The sequence below is a fragment of the Dreissena polymorpha genome, chromosome 9 (assembly GCF_020536995.1).
Source record: "Dreissena polymorpha isolate Duluth1 chromosome 9, UMN_Dpol_1.0, whole genome shotgun sequence".
NCBI lineage: Eukaryota > Metazoa > Mollusca > Bivalvia > Myida > Dreissenidae > Dreissena > Dreissena polymorpha.
This window is the reverse complement of record NC_068363.1, coordinates 46,429,730-46,457,138: the sequence shown is the minus strand read 5'-3', so window position 1 is coordinate 46,457,138 and position 27,409 is coordinate 46,429,730. Positions and strand designations below refer to the sequence as shown.

At 34.9% G+C, this 27,409-nt stretch overlaps 3 protein-coding genes across 5 annotated transcripts in view; 2 read left to right on the top strand and 1 right to left on the bottom strand.

Annotated features, from left to right (window-relative positions):
• The first annotated feature begins 1,670 nt into the window (after positions 1-1,670).
• LOC127846007 (uncharacterized) lies at positions 1,671-26,826 on the top strand. The gene is made up of 4 exons (XM_052377187.1): positions 1,671-1,833; positions 11,925-12,140; positions 21,917-22,342; positions 22,824-26,826. The coding sequence occupies exons 1-4, from the start codon at positions 1,671-1,673 to the stop codon at positions 22,988-22,990; spliced, it is 972 nt and encodes a 323-aa protein (XP_052233147.1). The 3' UTR covers positions 22,991-26,826.
• Positions 12,913-27,409, top strand: part of LOC127845634 (uncharacterized) — a 33,794-nt gene continuing 19,297 nt past the window's right edge. The window contains exon 1 of one of the 3 annotated variants that reach the window (XM_052376652.1): positions 12,913-13,060. The gene's annotated coding sequence lies outside the window, so the exon portion shown is untranslated. The remainder of the gene's footprint in view (positions 13,061-27,409) is intronic. The other 2 variants (XM_052376651.1, XM_052376653.1) reach the window with 2 other exon arrangements.
• LOC127845636 (putative nuclease HARBI1) overlaps positions 26,847-27,409 on the bottom strand; it is a 1,644-nt gene continuing 1,081 nt past the window's right edge. Inside the window, exon 2 of the mRNA XM_052376655.1 lies at positions 26,847-27,409. This exon is cut by the window's right edge and continues 591 nt beyond it. Within this exon, the coding sequence (XP_052232615.1) occupies positions 26,965-27,409 (445 nt within the window). The 3' untranslated portion in view covers positions 26,847-26,964.

Genomic DNA, 27,409 nt, shown 5'->3' with positions numbered 1-27,409 from the left:
TTTACACTACGAAAAATTATGGTCGACACAAAAGATTAGGTCGGTCGAGTAGGTGGAAACAAACTGTTAGTGAGTTGATTATTATAGTCGAATAAACAGGTGGGTTATAAGAACGTGCTTTTATATAGATGATACTTGTTGGTGTCGGCATGTTAGCGATTTTAATTCACGAAAGATAAGAGAAAACAATATTTATTTTGCACGATCATGAGTTAATTAAAGTCAATAGTATATCGAAATCAATAATATATTGAAAACCAACACATTTTCTATTTATTTAATGCTTTTTACGTTAATTTCTAAATTATTGTCGTTGTTCATTTACGTTTTGAAATAGTTTTACAGAATAATTTTGCTGGAATAAATGACATAAAAAAACAGAACAGAATCAGAATCAGAATCGTTTATTCAGACTTAAGCATTACAAGCTCATCGTCATTTACAATCGTATACAATAACAGCATGAAGTAAATAGAAACAAAAATATACTCATTTCGAAGAAAGATCAATTTACAATATAAGGAGTAAACATGTTAATGTGTTTTCGTGAGAATGTTATAACATAATTTCAAACGTAGTTTAATAATTGCAGCACTAATTGTATTATTCTGCAACAAGTTGCACTAGTGAAAATAATTATTGTTTATCTCTTCATATGGAAGATATTACTCGCTTTTTGTATGCATTTAAACCTTTGAGTCTTTTAACAAGGAAAAATACATGAATATGAATTCGTATGATGGGCATATATAACCGCATAATCCAACTTTGTATTTGAATGTTATTTTTCATTCGTTGTTAAATGAAATTTATACTTGACGAATGGAAATGCTGATAACTAATAAAACGACATTTTAAATTATAAAACGGTAAAAATTATCGATACGTTTCACTGTTGTTTTTCACTGTATGAAACAATGAATTATCTTTTTATAATTACTTATATATCCCCATGAAACTTATAGAAAGCATTTAATGAAAAGACGCAACGTTGCAAATAACAATGAAGTAAATATTTTAAAACAATTAGAACAATATTCATGTATTGTCAGGAATAATTACACAAAAAATTAACCGTCTTTGGGCATGAACACAATACTTAATCAATACATTTCTAATTATTTCCAGTGAATTTCAAAACGTCTCATGTGTGTGCTTGTGTTTTTGGAAGATTGTGGCTTTCATCTGCATGCCAGGCTGCAGTATCGGAAGAGCTGAAGTAATTACATTCGCTGAAACTTTCACTCTTTACGCGTTGTAATAAGTTTCAAACTGACCGGCAAAACCGAAATATATATTATCGTTCAGTATTTAAATCTCAATTTCATGAAGTGTTAAGTGTTAATATAAGTTATAATAACAAGAGTAATCAAAGAAATACGGTACACCTAATCATTTGCTAGATCTTCACGACGTCAATGTTGTCTGTGTCTTCTTTCATTTTGCGTTTTGCTACGTATTTTTAAACATACAAGTAAATAGTACTAAATACGACTTCATTTGAGATCAATAGGAAATAAGCTTATGAGATTAAGATAACGGATGCTGAATGATAAATTGAGCCGCGGTCAGGGAAAATAGAGCTTAATGCATTCGCGTAAAGTGTCGCCAAGGATTACCGGTTGCTTAGTCGGTCAGTGTCGCCAAGGATTACCGGTTGCCTAGTCGGTATGTCGCCAAGGATTACCGGTTGCCTGGTCGGTCTGTCGCCAAGGATTACCGGTTGCCTGGTCGGTCTGTCGCCAAGGATTACCGGTTGCCTGGTCGGTCTGTCGCCAAGGATTACCGGTTGCCTGGTCGGTCTGTCGCCAAGGATTACCGGTTGCCTAGTCGGTCAGTGTCGCCAAGGATTACCGGTTGCCTAGTCGGTCAGTGTCGTCAAGGATTACCGGTTGCCTGGTCGGTCAGTGTCGCCAAGGATAACCGGTTGCCTGGTCGGTCAGAAGAAGCTTATCAGTGATAAAACAGTCTGCAGGGACTTGACTTTTGTTTAGGAAAGTAATCATTCCAACGAAATATTCTATAAAAGCGGCAAGTGTCATCACTGATTAGCCTTTGCGGACAGAACAGGCTAATCTCGGACGATACTTAACGCAACTGCATTAAACCCGGTTTTCTCAAAGCGCGGTTCGGTAAGAGTATATGAGCTTCCCTTTCTCCCTTATGAACAGTTCTTTTATTTCCTGAATCTCAGACAGAAAATTGAAAAATAGAAGCATGACTTTTACCGGAATCTAGGAAACAAAGACATTTTACGTCCTTGGAAGCAATCTGTATCATAAGCTTGTCTTGTCAACATGAACAGATTGTGTAATATAGATGACAACAGGGTATTAACGCACGCATCAAATGTTTCTTGAAAAGAACACGGTGCCGAGAATAAAGTATGCAACTTGATTTTCCAAGACATTTCATAAAATGTCCTCCACGTTTAGCAATTAAAATAGCTTATTATTTCGGCATGAACGTATATGCGTTCTAGTAATGCAACGATGCATGCGAATTACATCTTACGTTACATTAAAGTGATATTATGGGCATCTAACAGTTTATAGGTGTCTATCGCAACCGTTGTTTATTTTTGGTGTTTTCACTTCATATACATTTACCCCGGTATATTTGTTAATGCAGCATCAACATATTAAAACAATATCCCGGAAAGAAAAAAAACATGCATTGGAATATCAACCGTGCTTTCGTTTGACAACTGATCATGCATGTACGAAGTGAACCTAAATTAAGTTTTAGTGCAGATTCGTTCATACGACACAAAGACACAATTTTGTTTTACGGATCATTTCGGCTTAGAGTACTGGGTGAGTCATGTAAAATATCGTATATAACATATTTTTCATAAACAACTGGTAGCAAGATGAGTTGCAGATAATTGGTCAGTAACCACATTTAAACTAACTCTTTTGGCCTGTTTATTTTTTCAGCTCAATTCAACAGCGAACAATGCCCATAATATCACTTTAGTATTACTTTAATTGAAGCTATTAAGCTCGGTTGCACTAAAAGCCAGGGGCTTATTAAGAATTGTGGGGACGATCTCGTGTCCGCTGGGTTAAGGAGAAACAAGAACAAGGAGCGGAGATATAGGGACGCTGCTTAAGTTGGAATCGATTCCTTCGTCATTACAATGCGTGCACGTCTACCGTCAAATTTAAGTCAGGCGGATATATGGCCTATCTTAAGTTAACCCTCTCAAAAGAAAAGAAGCTATCCCGCTACACCCCACACATTCGTAAACACAACCACGCTTCGTCAAATCGTTCAACTCACAGTATCATATTCTAGCCCGTTTCACATAATCGCCTTTCCCCTGTGGCTGATGGATTTATACGCACACATTTCTGTTATCAAACGACATTAAGTGCTCAAATTGAACGTCGACCCCAGAGAACAGCCAATGCAATAGAATCCAATCTAAAAAATCAGCGATCAAGAAAATCCACTCGTAGTATTCCAATAAATTATTATTTCCTTCCGAAAGCCTTTATGGCGTTTTTATAATTTAGAGCCGCGTTCTATTAAGCGTATAAAACACAAATACGCTTCCGTCCTTGTTATTTATTTAGTGGTATGGTTCATGCGGCGATTAGATGGAATATATAGTCCGTCATGTTGAAAGTTCAAGTAATGTTCATAGGCGCTCGATGTCAATGACAATGTTGTTTGTTTTTATTTATTTATTTTTAGTAACCTGTTGTTTATTATAATGCATACACATACTAAATTAATAAAAATCGTCCGACAAAACGTCTTCTGAAAAAAAAAGATAGTTCGACTATGTACATAGATATTGACAATATCTATACATACATAGTCGAACTATCTTTTTTTAAGAAGACGTTTTGTCGGAAGATTTTTATTGATTTTTTAGTATGTGTATGCATTATAACAAACAACGGGTAACTAAAAAATAAATAAATAAATTTAAAAAAAGCATTGTCATTGACATCGAGCACCTATGGTAATGTTAGCTTCCATTAAATTCGCTCCTCAGTGTGAAATCGCAGTTTAAAAGTTTTCGACTGCAGTATATAGCTGAAAAGACCAACAGACTATACGGCACTTAACAGGTTGGATTATATCCAAACACTAAATAGTATCTGCTTCAAGTTTACGTACGTACATACATACATACATTGTATACACGGATTTCAAGTTTCTATTGTAATAACAGACATCCTGGTGGCCTAAATGGACAACGCACGCGAATAGTATATACAGAGTAACTTAAGGAATTACTTGAAGCAGGATAGCAGGGCGAGGGCCCTTCTATTTTTATTCCCCACCTTGTTAATACATTAATATGTAGACCCATGAAATTTTATGCCCCACCCTTTAACAATAGTCTCAACCGTGTTTGTCCTTTTGTCATTGATAACTGTTCTGGTCAATACATAAACACCCATAAACCATATTTATAATCAATTATAATATAGATATATAAAACTAAAACCACCTAAGCATAACTATAAACTTCAAGGTCGCGTTGGAATACCTGTATACCAAATAACCAAATAAATGTGTTCTTTATATAAACTTCAGCCGTGCTTGATTCAAAGATAGCGTGGGTTATTGATTACGAAATGTCATTGACGCAAATTGAAAAATATTGATTGATTAATCACCAGTATAATTCTTTCAGTAAAGATGTTACCTCTTGTTAGGTACAAATCGATGTTAAACCATGATTATTGCAATAAATATTAAAAAAGAAAAGCATAATTATCGTCCTCAACGAGTGCATGTACATTGCATGTACACGTAGATGTAATTGTTTATAGCAGATGTTACAGTTGTACAGTATAATTTTGTAATAAGTGACTTGTTACAGGTGACATTTTGTGCAGTATTTTATTACATATCCTAAATGTATTCAAATCTTCACAATATACTCTCTGTAATGACCTTTGCAATAAATATCACCAGACAAGTAAATTATTAAGCGGATTTGTATCCATCACTTAATACCATACTAGCTGGATTATTGTATTGACGTCATCCTAAAGTTATATAAACAAGAGTGATCTAAAACTAAACTTGGGCAACGCGTGCGTTTTACCGTAATGCAAACAACAACTCGAATTCATTGAATTTCTTCTTGACAGTCTCTAACGTGCACGATCATCAATTTCAGAGTAACTAAGGATTTAATTCGCCCATTTATGCCTAGTGGACTCTCCCATCCTTCTAAATTGGATCAATTTATATCCAAAATAAGGGATGTCTAGTATATTTATTGCTATATCAAGTAAACAGCGCAGACCCTGATGATGATGCGGCGTCTCATCTGGGTCTACGCTGTTTGCCAAGGCCTTTATTCTAGACGCTAGGCATAAATGGGTTAAAGCAGGATAGCCTATACAGACTGGCTAATAGAGGCGAGGAATTTCGATTGCCTTAATAACAGAGCATTGACAGACAGCTAAATTTCCATTATATCGTGCAGCGCTGTAATATTAATATAAGTTATCAAAGCACGGGTTAAAGAACAAATAATTATACCCTTGCATATTTGTTATATCTTCACGTCGAGATATACGACACAATTTTGAGATCCACATTAAATGAGCTTATGCGATGAAGATTACTGATGCTCAAAGATAAATTGATCCGCGTTCTGGGAATATTGGGCTTAATGCATTTGCGTAAAGTGTCATCCTAGATAAGACTATTTAGTCAGCAAAGCCTTATCAAGGACGACACATTCCACTTATCTTAATTTTCGTTTAGAATTGACTTCATTCAAAGCAAATTTTCCAAGAACACGGAAAGTGCCCTTATTGATTAGCCTGTGCGGTCTGCACGGGCTAATCTCGAATGATAATTTACGCAACTGCATTAAACCCGGTTTTCTCAGAGCGAGTTTCGGAAAGAGTAGATCAGATCAGCTTTCTTTTTCTCCAGGATAAACAGTTTCTTTTATGTCCCGAAGCTCATGCGGAAAGTTGGAAACTTGACATTCCGACAATCTTTGAACAAGTCCCTTTAATTAAAACACACGGAAAACGCATGTTTAACATTATTCTTCCATTCGTCTTTTTTTTTCAATTGTAATACGTGCATTGCCGCTCTTCAAAGACGACCTTCACTCCGCTGGCCAAAATATCTGGATTACGCGATGTAAAAAATACAGAGAGTAAAAGCATGCCTTTTACTGAAAACTAGGAAACTGAATGTACTTTAATGCAAGATTCATGTATAACTGTTCCAGAAGCAAAACCATTGTGCGTCAAAGCAATCTGTCACATAGGCTTGCCTTGTCAACATGAACAGATTGTGTTATATAGATGACAGCAGAGTATTGCCGCGTGTAACGAATGTTTCTTAAAAAGAACACGTACGGTGCTCACTATAAATTACGCAACTTTACTTTCATTTACTTTTTAAATAATTGTCAATCATGGACTCCATTAAAAAAAAACACACATTCATTTTATCTTCGCATTTGCTTTTTGGAAATCACGCAAATGGACTTTAATGTTTATAGATACGGATATGATAAAGCATATTAAGACGAAATACCGAAATAAGTGAAGATACACAATATCAAAGTTGCATAATTATAATGATTACTTTCTACTGTTTAACAAATACACGTTCTTCCCTTTTGCCCGAAGCATTACTGTGCTTATCATCTGAAAGCAAATTGTATATCAGTTCAATTTATGATATATAAAGCAAACACTATCGCGATTACTTGTTTCTTGAAAAGGACACGTACGGTACTCGGTATAAATTACCTAACTCGACTCATACATACCTGTCTTTCGCATTTAGCAATAAATATTAGCTTTATATTTCGGCACAACAGTATAAGCGTGCTAAAAATGCTACCTGGTTTGTGAAAAACATTTTAACGTGGCATTAAAAATGGGAGCGTTCCTGAGATATCCCACAAAGAAACTAAGTACTGGTTCTATCCATACCCAAGACTCCTTGTATGTCACATTGCGTCGATTCTCCAGAGGAGCCATGCAATTAATGGGCGGAAGAAGAAGAATACCATATCAGGTGTATGTTATATTAAAAGCCAATGTATTCACCAATATATTCCCGCCGTTCAATGCAAATAATATCACTATTGTTAATATCTATATCACACAATGTATCGCGATTTCTGAAACTCTCAAAATCCTTACACATGCCTTGTAATAAAACGTGTAAATGCTCGTCATTTAATACGTAGTTCGTGTAAATTTCTATGCGGGCGATAATTCACCACAATGAATCACTGTCACATCTGATAATTGTTTTGTCAAATGCCGGATTAGGACCATGGGGGCCCAAAGTGAAACTTTTGGGACCCATGACCCAGGCCCCTTGTCGGTCTAGTGCTTACTAGAGCGCCAGTGTCCAGTCAGCTTCACTTGTTTAAATAAGCCTTCCAGTGCCAAGGCTGGCAAGACATAACATGTGACAATGCCTTTAATCGAAGCATAAATAATTATAAGTAATTTGCTAAGTCAACTAATTACATATCAGGCTATTTAATTTAAAAATCGTCACGGTCTCATGGGGCCCCTAAACGTCGCGGGGCACATAGGCAGTTGCCTACATTGCCTAATGGGTACTCGGAGACAAGTTTGGTTCTTAGTTCTGTTCAGTGTAGCCATTTTCACTATATGAGGCTATTATCGTCAAACGTTGCTATTCACATCTTCATACGCTGGATGCCTGTGGCATATAAAATGTCGTGTGGGCTTCTAGCAAATATCCTTCGTATATCATTGTAATTACAGCATTACTGGAGTATGTCTGCAACTACATATGTTCATGATGATTTATTATTACGATGTTAGTAAATATTCATAGTAAAGGCTATGGCCTCCATTTTCATGCGTTTCGTGCGTTGAACGTCATTTCATATGTGGATTATATGTTCTAAATGCTTAAATTTATAAACTGTTCTTTGTTAAATAAACACTGTTGTGTTTGCATATGTAAAAATAAAGACTGGTATACGTCACTTCTGCGTTACGCCATGGACATATACAAACAAAGTTTGTTTGTATATGTCCCTGGTTATGATTTCGACAATATGTGAACAAGTCCTTTAATGAAAACACGCGCAAATGCGCATGTTTAAAATAATATTCAATCGTCTTTTTTAAATTATAATTCGTGCCTTGCCGCTCTTAGAAGACGACCCTCGCCCCACTGGCAAACATATCTTGAGTACGCGATGTTAAAATATGCATAGAATAAAACAGGCTTTTTAATGAAAACAAGGAAACTGAATGTACTTTAATGCAAGAGTCATGTACATGTATATCTGTTCCAGAAGCAAAGCCATTGTGCGTCAAAGCAATCTGTCCTTGTCAACACGAACAGATTGTGTAATATAGATGACAGCAGAGTATTTCAACACGAACAGATTGTGTAATATAGATGACAGCAGAGTATTGCCGCGTGTAACGAATGTTTCTTAAAAAGAACACGTACGGTGCTCATTATAAATTACACAACTTTACTCTCCATGACATTTAAATGATTGTAAATCATGGACTCCAATTAAAAAAACACATTCATTTTATCTTCGCATTTGCTTTTTGAAAACACGTTAATGGGGTTTTATGTTTATAGATATGGATATGATAAAGCATTTTAAGACGAAATTTCGAAATAAGTGAACAGAAGATACACAATATTAAAAGTTGCATTATTATAATGATTACTTTCTAATGTTTAGCAAATACACGTTCTTCCCATTGCCAGAAGCATTTCCGTGCTTATCACCTGAAAGCAAATTGTATATCAGTTCAATTTATGATATATAATGCAATTACTATCGCGATTGCTAGTTTCTTGAAAAGAACACGTACGTACTCAGTATAAATAACCTTACTCGACTCTCCATGAGATAAAAATAATTGTCTTTCGCGTTTAGCAATAAATATTAGCTTAATATTTCGGCATAACAGAATAAGCGTGCTATAAATGCTACCTGGTTTGTGAAAAACATCTATCGTCGCATTACAAATAATTGAATGGAAATCTATTAAGCTCAGCTGTATTGAAAGCCCAAGACTTATGGAAACACTATCTTGTCCGTTGGGTTTGGGAGAAACTAGCACATGATTTCTAGAGCGGCGATCTAGGGAACGCTGCCAGTGTCGAAATCGATTAGTTCATCATTACACCACACACTACTTCAAACACGCCATTAGTCAATGAATGTCTGGAAAAAGGCATACCGTCAAATTTAACACGGATAAATGTCCTATCTAATGCATAATGCGGCGTCTCATCAGGGTTTGCGCTTGTTGCTTAAAGGAATTTCTGTAAGAAATATTCTAAATATAGCAATAAATATACTAGACATCCCTAATTTTGGAAATAAATTGATCCAATTTAGAAGGATGGAAGAGTCCACTAGGCATAAATGGGTTAACATCCCGGTCATATGCATCTCCCACCTTTACACCTCACCTTCGTCAACAGAACCACGCTTCATCGAAGCTTTCGAACTATAGCATCATATTCCAGTCATTCTCATCAAATCGCATTTTTTCCTTGTCTGGTGAATTTGTACGCACACATTTCTGAGATCAAGCAAAATAGTGTGAAGTGCTCCAAATTGACCGTTTCTTGTCAATCTCAGAGAACGGTCAATACAATTGGATCAAATCTTATTTATCACCGATCTATAAAATCCACTCATTCCATTCCAATAAAACAAGTATTGAGTTCCTAAAGCTTTTATGGTTATTGTATTGCTTAGAACCGCGTTCTATACAGCGCATAAAACACAATTACCCTTCCGTCCTTGTTATTTAGTGGTGTTGTTCAGGCTGTGATTAGATGGGATGCAAAGTACTCTCTGCCTTAAGTTCAAATAATTTATGCTTCCATTAATTTCGCTTCACATTGTGTAATTGCATTCTTATAACGTTTTGACTGAATAATACACTAAATACAGCTGACAACAGATGATTACAACAGGGTATAGGACACTCAACGGGTTGGACTGTACCCCAATACGCACTAGTATCGACTTCAAGTATACGTACATACATATACACAGTTTTTAATTTTCTAGTGTTATTAAAACAAAAATCCTGATCGGCCAATACGCAGGCAAAGTATGCGAACAGTCACCGTGGATTTAGTTAAAGCAGAACAGCTGGTGGACTCCATCCCCCCCCCCTTCCATTTCGTCCACACCCCGTTAGAATATGTGGCCTCAATTTCATGGTTATGCCCGATCCTTTAAACATATTTTAACTATGTGTTGTCACTTTATTTTTGTCAATCTTCTAGTGAATTCAGAAACACCAAATGTGTTTTATTGGATAGTTTATAGAGTACAGTATCTTACAGCACTGCTTGCTATTAACCTAAATTATATTAAATTAAGAACATCTAATGTAATTTTGCTGAATGGATGATGGAATATTATTAAGAACGTGGAAACAACATAATAAAGCCACTTGCAATTAACATGTACACAGTTTACGATCCAAAGAATTCTCAAGATAAAGGTCATCACTCCGCCCTTTTAGCCCCACCCGCCCATTTTTTAGTCTAATTAATTCCATAAAGCAAATGTAAATATTTGTGAATGGAAAAAAGAGAAATAAATTGCATTGCAAACAACACATAATACATGTGCCATTAATTATTGGGCCTTGAAATGATCCAAATAATAAAAACATTTTACTGTTCAATCGATTATAAAATGTACAAAACTAAGCTGACCACCGAAGCATAATTATAAAATGTTAGATCGCGATGGAATACCCGTATTACCAATTAAATTCGTTCTTCATATCAACTTCAGCAGTGCTTGATTATAAGATAGCGTGAGTTATTGATTACGAACTGTCCTTGACGCAAATTAAAACGATATGCATTGATTAATCACCAGAATAGCTATACCCTCATAAATGTAACATCTCGTTACGTAGAATTCGATTCTGAACCATGATAATTACATGAAATACTTTAAATAAATGATTTTTCTCGTCCTCAAGGAGTCCCTGATCGAGTGCATGAATATTGCATTCACGTGTAGATTTGTTTGTTTAAAGCACATGTAACAGTTGTGCAGTAGTAACTAGTAATTAGTATAAATTGATTCTACACGCAATTTTTCTCCGATCCCGTATAACGTTCCTGGCTGGAATAGTTTAATGACATCGCCTTCAAGTTATGTCAAGAAGAACACTCATAACTAGAACTTGGACAACACGTCCTTTTTAATGCAAACAACAGCTTGAATTTATTAGATTGTCTCTTTGACTGTCTCTGGCTTTCACGATCGAAGCCTTAAATTGAAACCAAGGCCCACCGCTAGTTTCATACAAATCTCGGATATAAAACGTTTGATCAATTAAATAGCAATTTATAGTTAAAAATGTATAGGTAAACAAATCATGACCTCTCTTTCCTATCGTGCCGAGCTCAATGCCTCTTTAAAAGTCGGTGAAAGGTATGACATATTGTCCAGTACTAATTATCCATAAAATCTCACGGCAAAACAGAGAGGCTGTATTCAATGCAAAGAATGAATCATTCCTGTTTTTGTACAATACGCCAATCTACGTTTCATTGGTTAGGAAGATGAAAACCCAATCTTCTCGTGCAAGATGCAAAGTCGCAGCAAAACGCATACTATAATGATGTGTTCGATATTCGGAAAATGCAACCGTTTACAATTGAACTCAATGACGTATACTATGAAACATCACATTAAACAATTAGAATATTGTCGACTCATGCATTCCACAGAACAACACTTTCAATGAACTCATTTTCATATTTTAGCTGTAATATTCGCATTTGCGTTTTGGAAAACAGCACACACATGGGCTTCTATGTTAATAGTTATAATTTTGAGGAAAAAAAATGAGACGAAATATTTGAAATATGTGAATTCATAACATATCAATATCTGCATAATTATACAGATTTCGTTGTCATGTTCAACCAATACACGTTCATGATCGCCGTGGCGTGGTTGATATGGTGTTCGATCCCCGCCGTGGGAGCGTTCCTTAATGCACCATCCCCAGAAGACATCAAGTACTGGTTCGAACCATGCCGAAGACTCCTTGTATATCAAACTGCGTCGATGCTCCAGAGGAGCCCTGCAGTTAATCGAATGAAGAAGAAGACCATGTCAGGTATGTGTTGATCACTTTAAAGCTCATTGTATTCATCAATATATTCCTGCAGTACATTGCAAATAATAACGTGAATGTTAAAAAAAAAACACTATATAACACAATATGTATATCGTGATTTCTGAAACCTCGAAATCCTTACACGCGTTTTTTTTAAATACTTGTTAAGGCTCGTCATTTAATACGTACCGGTAGTTCACGAAAATTTCTATGGGGCATTAATTCACCACAATCAATCACTGTCGCAACTGATAATTGTTTTTGAAACGTTATACATTAAAATGATTAAGCATGAGTTTGGTCCTAAGTTCTGTTATTGACATGTTCATACCCAAAGTTTGTATAGGTCCCTGTTCATACTGGAAGCATGTGGTATCTTCGATATTTATATTTAAATGCCGTGTGGGCTTCTAGCAAATTTCCGTCGTATATCATTGCAATTACAGCATGGGGAATTGTAATACTATCCGCAGTATGTCTGCAACTACAGATGTTCCTGATGATTTATTATTACGATGTTGGTAAATATTCACGATAAAAGCTACGGCCTCCTTATTCATGCGTGTCATGCGTTGAACCTCATTTTATATGTGGATTATAGGTTCTAAATATTTGCAGTTATAAACAGGTTCTAAATATTTGCAGTTATAAACCTGTTTTTCTTGTTGTTCTGTGTGATCTATACTGTTTTGCTTGCAAATTTGTATACATTTGCTGTGTTATGATCATACGAATATTGGTATTATATAACCTTAAGGGTACATTTTAACATTATGTTTGAAAATGTATGTTTTAAGAAGATGTACCACGTTCACGTCTTGAATTAACTGTCTGGTAAAGGCACGCTTCAGCCTGCAACAAATCCCACAACGACGCGTCCATTAGAAAATAAATACAAAAACAACAACAACAACAACAAAGTAACTTGTTATTTCCCGTATTTTATTTGTGTAGATGGTAAAGCAATTTCATACAATCATCGACATTAACACGGTGGTTTGAGTTAAAGCATGAAAGATTGCATAGTTCATGAAGTTGCGTGGTGTAGACTTTATTTCCCATTTTTCGATACTTAGTAATTTCCGGATAGTAATTAAACCGGACGTTTTTAAAATTTATTTATTTTCTATTGAAATTACTTGTGAACGGCATTTTCACAATCAAGAAAAAATGCATATGTCACAATTACTTCAGAAAAAATCCTAAATGCAGGACTCGACATTAACGGTAGTCCGACTGTGCGGGACAACTAAATTGTTAGTCCGGACAAGTAAATAAAGAATTTGCTAGTCCGACGGGACAAGTGGTCTTTATAATTTAATTACTGAGAAAAAATGCCTTTAACATTTTTAATCCATTGTTTATGTGGAGTTACCACAAAACTGTGTCGATTATATTTTGTTTACGTTTATACGACAAAGCACGAGATATTCAGATATTTTCAATTGATACTACACCATACTCAGAACTATAGATAACCAATTTCGTATCAATATGTTTTAAATAATTTAATGGAAATTTATGCATAAAAACTATGAAAGATATTACATATATATTGACCTTATTGAGATAAGCAAGTACTGTTGCACACTTGAGGTTATGTTTTCATTTAATAAAACACGGAAACGTTCACATAAAAACAAACGAGAAGCTGTCATACTTAGAATCAAATATACGATCTGCTTGTATAATTAAATTATATTACAAAATACCGAAATTTAAATTACCAAATTTAAAATAATGTTTAAAATGTATTTACCTTTTAAAATCAGTCGGGTTTTATTCGATATAAATATGACTTTGCCTTGTTAAAGGATTTTTTCGCTACGCTGAATTCCAGTTTCAATACAAAATGGCGGAAGAAAATGTCGGCTCAGCCTTCGTGTCAAGTTCGGGTTAACTTAAGATGCGGACACCTATTTCAGCATAACGAACAATAATTTTGGCATTAAAAGAACGATCAATCTGTCAGCTTTTCGTTCTAAATTTTTTTCGTACTTGGAGCAAGAAAAAAGTTTAGGGTCGGCGGTAAAAAATAGGGTCGGTCGGGTCAACGGCCAGGGTTTTTTATCTGATTTTGGGGAAAGGGCCTGGCCTTTTTTGAGTGGAAAAAAATCACGCGAAACGCCTGCTTTTGGTGGAAAAAAAAACACGAAACGCCGGATTTTGGGGAAAATAAGGAAAGTCTTAAATAATCAATTAAGCATATTTTACTGTTTTTAAAACAAATTCAAGGAAACAGAAAATTTCATTATGCAGTATTTTTCTTTTTTCTACACTGGATCAGGTTAACTTATATATTTAAAGGTTTAAAAAAAAACAAAAAAAAACAATTTTTTTTTGGAGGGGAAAATGAAATCTAGAGGAAAATTTACCAGCTGAGGGGAACAAAAAATCTGAGGGGAAAGGGCCGATGATCGGCGGGTCACAAAGAAGGAAAAAAAAACCTGACGGCTCCAGACATATTTTTTTCTTTGGCCCTGCCTACAATTATGTTAACATGTATTTTGAACAATTAAAGGGTGGACTTCATTCATCAAATCGGCGTACGCCGGCGCTGGCCGGCTTACTTCTAGAACCGGCGTACCACTTGTTTCGATCCGTTTTTGCGCCGAATAATCAAGCCGGCGTAAGCCGAATTCGCCGCTCTCGATTGACCGGCGAGCGGGAAAGTAAAATGGCCGACAATGGCGCAAATGTAAGTTAAGAAGAGTTTTTGTGGATTAAAATGCATCAATTTATCTACTTTCCAGGGTTATATGACACTTATCAGAAGCATATAACGAGGCTTTAACAGCAACTGCATTGTATCACTATTTTGCATTGTTTTTATGCTTTTATGTAGTATAGAAAAGAAATATTAATTTGTCCTCATTTTAGTTCGTCCCATCATTGTTCGTCTCAGCTACCAATCGATTCTAATATGTTTATATCCAGGTATAACAATTTACTTAATATGTTTCTAGTTTTATATGATAAGATCATAACAAATTGGTATTATAATATATCCTTGGAGGTCCACAATAATATAAATATCAAAGTGTATTATTAATAATAATAGTTTATACAAATTTCAGTTCTACTAGAACTTCTAGTGATTTTGGAAGGTGGACCTGCTTTCTTTGCCATACAAAAGCACCACAACATAGCATTGAAAGTCTAACTGCACAAGAGAGTTCCAACCGCACAAGGATCTTTGTGGATGGTCAATATAGGTACTAAAAGTCTTCCCATTGCATGTTATTAATAAATACTTATTTAGTAGGGTCCTACTAAATACCACTAAGGACCACTAAGGACCGCTAAGGACCGCTAAGGACCACTAAGGACCGCTAAGTACCACTAAGGACCTCTAAAGAACCACTAAGGAGGTCCAAATGACCACTAAGGAGGTATTTAAGAATTCTAGCCTGCAAAAAGATGTTATACAACACAACAACTATTTAGCTTATCACTTTGGAGTAAAATGAACCCTGATTTTATGAACAAAACTGGAAATATTTATCACTTTTAATAATAAAATTCAATGCATCATATATGTATAAACACATACAAAATTAAAACAATAAAATAGCAATAGGATATAAAAGTCAGAAATAATTACTTAATTAAGTGAAGAAATAAGTCCATTGTTCCATTTTATTATATTGGTATACAACACAACAACTATTTAGCTCATTACTTTGGAGTAAAATGAACCCTGATTTTATTAACAAAACTTGAAATATTTATCACTTTTAATAATAAAATTCAATGCATCATATATGTATCAACACAAACAACATTAAAACAATACAATAGCAATAGGATATAAAATTCAGAAATGAATGATAAACAGACAGAATCTAAAATATGTACTTATTTAAGTGAAAGAAATAAGTCCATTGTTCTAATTAACCGGGGGGGGCACTTCAGTAAATGCAGACGTGTGTTCTATAATTAGCGGCCATACATGTTAATTCAATCAGCTTTGATTAAAGTTGTAAATTAGCACCTTTTCAATCAAAAGATAAGTGTCATGTTTGGTGAGAATAAACCTTAGATAGAGACGACACTGTGGTTTTATTGAATGGAAAAAATTCGCGTTAAACGAACAAGATAATACCAATTATTCAATAATAAAACACTTCACTCGCATCACTCGGCAGTTAATTAAGAAACGTTTAAAAATAAATATGAAGCAATTAAATAGTATTAACGGTTTGGAATTAACGGACAATTACCATAGGCGCGTCCCTATGGAGAACCTGCGTATCAAATTTCAAGTGTAGTATGTGCTTTAAAAAGGATCGAAATTGCGCCAACATTTCATAACGTGCCTTGCAATATTGCATCGTCTTTGGGGGTCAAACTTGTATTTTTACTGTAAGTACCAATGATATTTACATTCAATGCCTTTACACGAGATTACGTTGTGCATGAACGAGAACGACCAATTAAGCGTTCGAAATCAGGAATGAAATAACGCCAAAGAAACCAGTAAATCATTAAAGTGACAGACCATATTTTTTGCAAAAGATTTTAATAAAAAATAGCATACGCAAGTGGGCTTTATTCTCAGAAAGAAAGTAGCAACTAGTTTAAAAAATGTACTTTCGCTTAAAAGTGTGAAAATTAAAATTTAGAGCAAGAGTCACATTGAACAGATCCAATTGAACAGTTCACACTACACACAGCACAAGGCCAACTTTCACCTTTGGCTTTTTTTCGCGGTCTTGAAGGCATTTTGAATGATTAGAAACAGTTATAGAATATAAATATATTTCCACAGATTTGTTTTCATAAAGATGATACAATACAAAAAAATCACCAGCATATATACACACTTTAACAATTGAGCAACAACACTTACCTTGATTACTCGATAACCCGTGAAAACCTTGTCTTTATCCTCCCTTTGATTTTTTATTTAAAATGACCGTGATAATTTTATAATTACATACTTACCTAATTGCTTAATTTATACCACAAATAAACATCCTTTGATGACACCGACAGTTCATTTTTTGTAAACATGATTAAAGAATGAAAATGTTTGATTTGTTCACAGTTTGAAAATTAAGATCATTCTCTAAACATGATTAAATAAGGTAACTAATTGATAGTTTTCACGGTTTGAAAATGAAAGTCATTCTCACAGAATCACTCTTTTCTTCAAAGTATCACATTTCAATTATACAATAGGAAATACAAACTTAATTATTAACACAACAGTTTTTCAGAATATAACATTTTTTCCACCAACAACTTTTAATTTTATTTTAAATAACTGGTCAAGAGAAACACAAATATATATCCTAATTACCCCCTTATCACTACAAATGACATAAATGTCTTCTTAGTGGTCATTTGGACCTCCTTAGTGGTCCTTAGTGGTCATTTGGACCTCCTTAGTGGTCCTTAGCGGTCCTTAGTGGTCCTTAGCGGTCCTTAGTGGTCCTTAGTGGTATTTAGTAGGACCGTATTTAGTATGATAAATAGTTTTAGTGAACCAATTTCATAAGGGCAGATAACCCTAAATTTAATTTTGCCAAATAAATGCTCCATTTCCAAAAGCATATACTCACATAGGAAGGTAGTCAATATAAATTGCCGCCATAGAGTCTTTTGATGATTTTTGCTTTGGCAGACTCTTGGCGTCAATAGTCCACTCTATCTTTTTAATAGCGAAAGTTTTCCTTCTTTGTCTATATTGATGCGCAAGGAATTTGGTGCGCAACATTCAAGCCCCGATATCAGACAGTTAATATCAACGGATTGCAATAATATTTACATACCTGTGTAGATAATTCATTTCTCAATAATGTTTCGTAAGAATTATGTAATGAATCTTTCAATTTTGCACGCCTGACCAATTTAAATCAACACACTACTCACATTTTCCATTCCAATCGCCGTGCCCGCAGTATACCGCAGGTAGATTTTAATCGATAACGCAGCCTATTACACTGTAATGCCTTCTTCTGATTGGTTGATATTTAAATATTTCATAACATGACGAGAGGTCACTGATTGTATTGTGATTTAAGCAGAAGTTTCACTGAAACAAATTATGCCTTTTCACTTCAATTCGACGCTATTTGAGGTAAAAATGGACTTCTTAACTAAAACTTTATGAGTTGGTTATGTTATTTTGCATTTTTAAGCATATTGATATAATAGCATTGTATTCATTTTTCGTTATGGTTTTTACAGACCGGAGTTTCAGCGTTCAGATTTATTCTGAACGCGAATATTTCAGCTAATAGGAAGGTAGTTCTGGCTACCATAACTTTAAATGTCGCTTTTTATGATTTTTGACTGGCGCGACTTTATAGTTATGGACCAACCCCATTAGGAAAGTCAACCAGAAATTCCCGTAAAGTTGACATTTAACTAAGACCGGTCAAAAACAGCTTTTAAATGCAGTTATTGTCCCAAATCAACCACTTGATCGGAAAGATTAACATTTTTCACATTTAACTGATATATTCTTTCACAAAGTACTATCTTTAACATTTAAAATTTATCTATTCTGCTCTTACATATTTCTACTTCTACTTGTTACTCCCGAACAATCAATCCTGACTATGATTGGGAGGCGCTGTCAAGAAAACTGTGTTAAGAATAAAATATTAGTGCAGATTAACAGATAAAAGTTCAAAGATAAAAGTGTGCAAGATTAAAAACATAGTAGGGTGGCTAAATTGTAACTGTCACCAGCCTATCTTTGAAGATATCTAGATATTGAGAAAAACAGCGATGTGACAGACCTTCTTGAAATGCGAATCTCCCGAGATTTCACGGTCATATGACGTAATTTCTATTTTTAGTAACATACAATGTGCTCAAGTGTTTTCAAATTCAGAATGACATTTCCCGGTATTTAACATTATTCTGGCTTGTTTTGTAAACAAATTGTAGTGTAAATACAAACTCAAAGTAAATGTTATTTAAAACTACCTGATTCACACTGAAATCAGTCTTATAATCCACCAGAGGTAAGTTGTTAATCACAAATAATAGATTTCAGAAAACAAAAGTAATCATAATGTTTACAATTTCAGCAAAAAATGTCAAGGTCTATCCGAAAGTATCCAAATGAAAACTCCTCACGTGACAAAGCGACAATGGCGTCAAATTTGTAAATTTCAGACTGATTTGAGAGTTATTTTCATCTATTGTAAGATGCATTTGAAACATTTGAACCTTAAAATATTCCCCGATGCAGTTCTTTATATTCTTTTACCAATATATGTAGAAATGTATCCAATAAAATGAGCTTTCTTTGATTTATAGCGTGACATAAATATGTTACGACTCTGGTTGACTTTCGATATGGGGTTGGCTTCAGCATACAGGTCTGTCAATACTATATAAACTGTATGCTGAAGTTTCTTTAACTAGTAGGAAGGCAACTTAGTTATTAATGGTTTCCAGTACACTATCAAGCACTGAGTAAATTGGAGTGCACTAACCGCTCTTGTTAAAAATCCTGCTGTCTATCATGTTTGTGTTTTATTTCAGAATCTACATTAGATGTTCAGAGTGCAGGCTAGTTTTTCACGCAGACTGTGCTCATTGTGATCTTGAAGATATAATAACAGGGGACGACCCGTGCATTTGTGATGTCTGCGCAAACAGAAGAAATGTATGTATATCTTGTTTATATATATATATATGTTTAAATGCTCATCTTGTTTATAGTAAATATTAAAACGTGTTTGCGATACAATTTTTAAAACTCATTATTCTTTCTGGATTAATTCTTCATGGACACATTTTCTTGTTCCCAAAAAGTGTTGCAGGTTTAGACAACAAGTAAAGTTTAAGAGTATTTAATTGTGTTGCGATTTATTTACTAAGTTTGTCATTGTAGACAAGAAGTTGAACTGACTGACAACGAAGGCAAGACAGTTCGATTATCATGCTCGAAGCAGATTGTACATCTATTATTTAGTCCTGACACAGGTATTATTTATTTAGTTGAAAAATGATTGTTAAATATATTTATAAGTACCAGTTGAAAAATGATTGTTTTATATATTTATTATTACTCGTTATTTTTCTAGATTTTGTTTTGGGTGTACCTTTGAGTAAAAGAAATGCTTACCTTACATTATTACGTGTTTAGTTTGATTTTAAAGATAATCAAGATAATTTGCTAATAGTTACTGCAAATATATACAGGGCCCTCAATCTATCAAATCTGCGGCCGAATTTCGGTCGCAGTCCCCCACCTAAAAAGTATACTTTTTGCCCCTTTTCCGGGGAAAAATTCCCCGATTAAAAAAAAAATTTTTAATAGAAAGAGGTGTCTCATGATTATTATATCTCAATTCTATTTCAATTTAATCTTGTCAAACATACTAAATTATGAAAAAAGAAGTGAATATAGTGCAAACATGTACAAATGTAATAATGAGAGAGTAAGTAAAAAAATCCACATAAAAAGGAAACACCGCGAAAATTCCCCATCATGGTGGTAGCGACCCGCTTCCCCTAAAATGGATTGAGGGCCCTGAATATATAGAAAGTTACATTTTCAGATTCTAATGTGAAGGAGATGGTTGTGCAACAGTTGCTGGGTCAAGTGACTAAAAGCTAAGGCCAGACAACAGCAGAAACATCTAGTGACAATGGTAATTAATTAGAAAAAAGTGATGTCTTATGTTTTAAATGTACCGGTATGTTTCTCTTAAAACTGGTGTTTGTCTCTTACAAGAAATTGTGTAATGTAATCAAATATTGGGTGTCCGATACAAATCCAGAAAAATAGCAGACATCAGTTGATGTGTGTAAGCTACAGCATATTAAACGTTACACCATCATGTAATATATATTACTAGTAGTTCTTATGTTGAAATAACATGACATGAGCATATTCATTCAGGCAACCATTGACTTTTAAAATGGTTGTCCAAAGTATGATTTGGTTGCCCGGCCATCGGTTTTTATTACGTACATTATACAGTGTGTGTTCCATGCTGGGTGGAAAATAGTCATTCGTTTGAAAAAAGCAATAACAAAATATAAAAAAGTACTTTGTTTAGCAAATTAATATTTTTAGCTCGACTATTATATATGAAATATGTATAGTAGAGTTATCCTACTCACCCCGGCATCGGCGTGAGCCTGCAAATGTTACAGTTTGCGTACTACCCCAAATATTTTCAATTCCCCTTGACATATTATTTTCATATTTTGCATACTTCTTCACCAACATGACCCCAACCTATAAACAAGAGCAGACAACTCTGTCAAGCTTTTCGTACTAATTATGGCCCTTTTTCCACTTAGAGTATGCATATTATTGATATGCATATCAATTTTTTTTCCTTTTTATATTTTTGAAAGATCATCTAATAAATGACCACACCCCATATTATACCCCCCTCTCACCTCTCAACCCCCCCACCCCCCCGCAAATTCCCCATTTCGCCCAAAATAACGCGAAATTTCCCCTCATGAGGGATGTGGGTGGCTTCCCCTGGCGGCAAGAGAGCGCCCTGCCACACCCTTACCCCCCCCCCCCCCCCCCATCCTCTGACAGCTCTTTTAAGATTTCTATGAGCATGCATTTGGACATATTTTTTTGTAATATTCATGACAAAATAAAATATAATGCTAATAATTGATTGTCCTTTGGACAACTGAAATAATCAAACTGGTTGTCCAAACTATATATAACAGGTCAAACGCGTATTTCGATGACTGTACAATATTTAAATGTTTTAATTTTTAAAGTAAAAAGTGTACCTTAATAAACAGTAACATTTTGTCAACATTGTTTTCAGTTTCAAAATGGAGCTCGGAGGCCGAGAAGTTAGTTCTTGAAAAGTTCTCCTCCTTAGAAAAGAGGACATCAGGCACCCGCCACAAATGGAAAGTAGTAGCAGAAGAAATAAATAAATTCGGGTATGACTTTACTGGCGAACAGTGTAGACTTAAAATTAAAAGCTTGAAAGAAAAATATGAACGTGGTAAAAAAAAGTCTAAAAAATCTGGAGAATCTCCCCCAGACACAGATTCAGGTGAAGATTTGCTGGATGTGTTCGAGACTTGTCCAGACATGAAACCTTCATGCGTTATTGAAAGCAGTGAGTCTGACAATTCCAAACCATTATCCAATCCGCCAGCAGACATTAGTGACAGATCTGAGCCTAAAGGAACAACTAAACGGAAGAGCTCATCCTCCCCTCCATCCGCCAGCAGCGATGATGGTATGCACCTGAATCTTTGCAAAATAACAGTTTTTATTTATTTTATTTTTTCTTATTTGCAGTCAGTCCGTTCGTCAGAAAACTTTAAGATTGGTCATTACTTTTGCAATATTGAAGATAGCAACTTCATATTTTGCATGCATGTGTATCTCATGGAGCTGCACATTTTGGTGAAATGTCAAGGTCATCTTTCAAGGTCAAATAAATGGGGGGGAATAGTGTTTCACAAACACATCTTGTTTTTGCTTGTAAGGGGCAGGCAGCTCATCCTACTCGGTCAGTACTCTAGGATTTCTAGTTATCTTAATATTCGACAGAAAATGTTCCCCGATTTGTGTTGAGGAAGGAATCCCCATTAACATTTTGTAATATTAAGAAACTGCCTTCTAGCAGGCAAGTTGTTAAATATAAGGCAGTTCTTATTCAGTTCATTAAGGATTTTTCTTGTCCATAATTTTCCAATTTCTTACTTTGTTTACAGATACTGTCAACCAGAGCAAACGCCCTAAACGGTCTGTTGACGTTATGAAGGCCTTCCTGGGCGATGTGCTTCAAAAACGAGAAGAAGCAGTGGAGAGGAGGCACAAAGAAAATATTGAAGCTGTGAACTCACTAATTGGCGTTTTAAAAGACACCCTAAAAAAATAATAATTTGTAGTGGCGTAATCACTTCTTGTTTTCAGTTTATTCAGCCTAATGACATAGGACTTTAAATGTTCTCATGTTATGTTTAACATATTGTTCAACAGTTAATGTTATCACATACCTAATTGAAGAAAGATATTTGACTTGTGATATGACATGTGATGTGACGTATTAGCCATGTGAAATGACATCTTAGATATGTGTTATGACATTTTAGCCATGTGTTATGACATCTTAGTCATACCATAATACATGTCTAATATGTAATATCACATGTCTAAGATGTCATATCACATGACTTAGTTATCATATCATATGACTAAGATTTCATAACACATGACTAAGTTATCATATGATATCATATGACTAAGATGTCCGTCACATGTCTAAGTTGTCATATCATATGACTACGATGTCAAATCTTATGTATAACATGTCATAACGCATGACCTAGTTGTCATATCACATTTCTAAGTTAACATATAATATGACTTAAGATGTCATATCACATGACTAAGTTATTATATCATATGACTAAGATTTCATAACACATGACTAAGTTATCATATGATATCATATGACTAAGATGTCAGGTCACATGTCTAAGTTGTCATATCATATGACTACGATGTCAAATCTTATGTCTAAGATGTCATAACACATGACTTAGTTGTCATATCACATTTCTAGGTAAACATATCATATGACTAAAGATGTCATATCACATGTGTAAGTTGTCATCACACATGACTAAGTTGTCATATCACATGTCAAAATTATCATATGGCTAAGATGTCATATCACATGTCTAGGATGTCATAACACATGACTTAGTTGTCATATCACATGTCTAAGTTAACATATCATATGTCTAAGATGTCATATCACACGTGTAAGTTGTTATAACACATGACTAAGTTGCCATATCACATATGTAAGTTATCATATGACTAAGATGTCATATCACATGTCACGTCATAACACGTGACTAAGTTGTCATATCACATGTAATGGTTATCATATCATATGACTAAGATGTCATTTCACATGACTAAGATGTCATATCACGTCTAATTTGTCATATCACATGACTAAGATGACATCTTAGTCATATGATATGATAACTTAGTCATTTGTTATGACAGGGTTTTTTCTTTATCTTTTAATATTTTTATTATAACTTAACATTGTCTTCAAATGTTTGATTTTCTTACCTTTGTGATTGAATCAGGGATATGTGCAGCGGCAGTTGAAAGTATATTCATCCACAGTTTTAATAACCTGCCATTGTAACTGTAGCATTAGAGACTGTTCGGTTAGTAGGAAATGATTTCATGGAACTAGAAATTCTGATAAGGAGGACTCCAGTTTAAAAGTTGTTTCTGTTACAGTTTAGAGGTTTGGGCTGTATTAATGCAAAGTGCCATACGCAGTTGTATTTTGTGCCCACATGTTTCAATTACTGTTTTTATACTTCCACAAACGAAGTTTAGGGGGGTATATAGGAGTGAGCTTGTCTGTCGGTCGGTATTGATTGTCTGCTCTCTAATTAAAGTAGTTTTCATCCGATCTTCTCCAAATTTGGTCAGAAGTTTTATCTAGATGATCTTAAGGCCATGATCGAACACTGGTCTTGCTGGGTCAAAAACTGGGTCACGGGGTCACTTAGTGTGTTTTAAACATCGAGCATGGTGTCCGCTCTCTAATTGAAGGAGTTTACTTCCGATCTTCACCAAACTTGGTCAGAAGTTTTATATAGATGATCTCTAGGCCAAGTTCAAACATAAGCCATGGGTCACTTACCGGTAGAATGTTTTACACATTAAGCATGGTGTCCGCTCTCTAATTCAAGTAGTTTTCATCCGATCTTCATCACAATTGGTCAGAAGTTGTATCAAGATGATGTGAATGTCAAGTTCGAACATGGGCCATGCCAGGTCAAAAACTAGGTCACGGGGTCACTAAGTGCATTTTAAATATTGAGCATGGTGTCTGCTATGATTTTGTGAAGACACATGCAAAATATTCTGTGTCAATGCCACATGTGGGGGTATTCGTCACGTCTGTGACAAAGCTCTAGTTCTTTTTAGCTCACCTGATTGCTCAGGTGAGCTATTGTGACCGGGCCTTGTCCGTCTGTTAACATTTATTCGTAAACACTCTAGAGGGCACATTTCTTTGCCGATCTTCATGAAACTTGGTCAGAAGCTTTGTCCCAATGATATCTCGGTCGAGTTTGAAACTGGGTCATGTTGGGTCAAAAACTACGTCACGAGGTCAAAAAGAAGAAAAACCTTGTAAACACTGTAGAAGTCACATTTCATGCCCTATCTTCATGAAACTTTGTCAAAATGTTTGTCTTAATGATATGTTGGTTGGGTTCAAAAGTGGTTCTGGTCCATTGAAAAACATGTCCACCAGTGGGCGGGGCAGTTTTCCTTATTTGGCTATAGAGATATCTTGTAAACACTCTAGAGGCCACAGTTTGTGTCCGATCATCATGAAAGTTGGTCAAAGCATCGGTTTAATTGATATCTCGGACAAGTTCAAACATGGTCCAGATCGGTGAAAAAACATGGCCGTTAGGGGGCGGGGCATTATTCTCGATATGTATATAGTGAAAACATGTGAACACGCTAGAAGTCACTTTTTGGCCTAATTTAATGAAATTTGGTCAAAACATTTGTTTGCTTGATACAAGAGTTGAGTTCAGAAATGGTTCCAGTCAATTGAATAACATGGCTGGGGGGGGGGGGGCAGTTTTCTTATAATTATATATTAAAAAAAGCTTTTGAAAACTCTAGAAGTCACATTTTTTGCCCAATCATCATGAAACTTGGTGAAAAGATTGGTTTTAAAAAAATCTCTGATTAGTTCAAAAATGGTCCCAATCAGTAAAAAAACATGGCCGCCAGGGGGGTGGGGCAGTTTTCCTTCTGTGACTAGAGAGAAACTTTGTGATCGAACACTATAGAAGTTTCATGTTTTGGCTAATCATCGTAAAACTTAGTCTGTACATTGGTTTTATTGATTTCTCTGACAAGTTTGAAAGTGGCTGAGAGCGGTGTAACACACTTTTTAGCTCACCTGATTGCTCAGGCGAGGTTTTAGGATTGGTCTTTGTCTGCCGTCTGTCCGTCAACATTTGGTTTGTTAACACTCTAGCATTCACTTCTTAAGCATTCTTTATGAAAGTTGCTGAAAGATATAGGTCAAGTTTGATAATGAGCAAAATCACATAATTAATGCCATAATTATTGCCCTTAGATTGTGTCCAAATTTTCATTATACTATACAAAATCATTGTAAACACTCTAGAGGTCACAATTTTGTTTCAGATATTATGAATCATGGTAAAAATATTATTTTTTTTCTAAGCGAAGTTTAATGTTTGGTAAGGGAGGGGGGTCAACTCAAAATATAGGTCACCAGGTCAAATCTCACAAAAACACTCCATAAGTCAGAGTTTTAATTCAATAATGATGAAACTTGACCATGGTGTTTGTCTTGACAATATCTAGGTCAAGTTTGACGTTAGGTAAAGCTTGAATGAGCCAACTCCTCTCAGGTGAGCGAACTAGGGCCATCTTGGCTCTCTTGTTTATTTTACTGTGATATATGAGGTACATATTGATACATGTGATATTTGTATTTTTATTTTACTGTGATATATGAAGAACATATTGATATATGATTTTTATTTTACTGTGATATATGAGGAACAAATTGATAAGTTTTGTCTTTGTGTTTCAAACCTGCTGTCACAGGCATGACATAATGATATACGCATAATACTTGTAATATGTTCAATATTTTGGAAATAAACAAGTAAAACCAAATATACATGTTATATGTTTCTTTTTTAATCTGACTATTCGTTTCTTGTATGGACAAGCAATAGAAATGTAAACAACGCCAGTGAAAATGTTTGAGTCATGAATATTTAAAAGTACTTTCAGTTTAGAATAATCACTTTCTTACACAAGTAGCCTGTTTGTTATATTAATTCTTTTAAGCTGACCTTCCGCATCATTTTGCATAAAAAACTGAGGATCATTACATTGGACTTGATTATTATCCTCATTGTTTAAGATGTCTTCAAAACCATCATGTTCCATAATACAAATGTTATGTAATACACAGGCAGCAACAATTGTCTTGCATATTTCCTCAATATATTTCATATTTACATATTTCAATCTCCTAAAACGCCCTTTCAGCAATGCAAACGCTCTCTCAATGACCTGGCGCTTTGATGACAAGGAAATGTTGTAGCGAACCTGCTGTTGCGATAAATGTCCATTATCTCTGTAAGGCGTTAATAACCACTGCTTTAGTGGATATGCACCATCCCCTAATAAATGATATCTACCATTATCACTCTTTTGAAAGCCAGATTCCCAAAGATTTGAATTCCGTAGC

Coding starts and splice junctions, on each gene's coding strand:
- LOC127846007 (XM_052377187.1), top strand. CDS start 1,671: ATGTCGCCAAGGATTACCGGTTGCCTGGTCGGTCTGTCGCCAAGGATT. Junction 1,834..11,924: donor GATTACCGGTTGCCTAGTCG/GTCAGTGTCGCC, acceptor ATAATTATACAG/ATTTCGTTGTCATGTTCAAC. Junction 22,343..22,823: donor ATCCGCCAGCAGCGATGATG/GTATGCACCTGA, acceptor CTTTGTTTACAG/ATACTGTCAACCAGAGCAAA.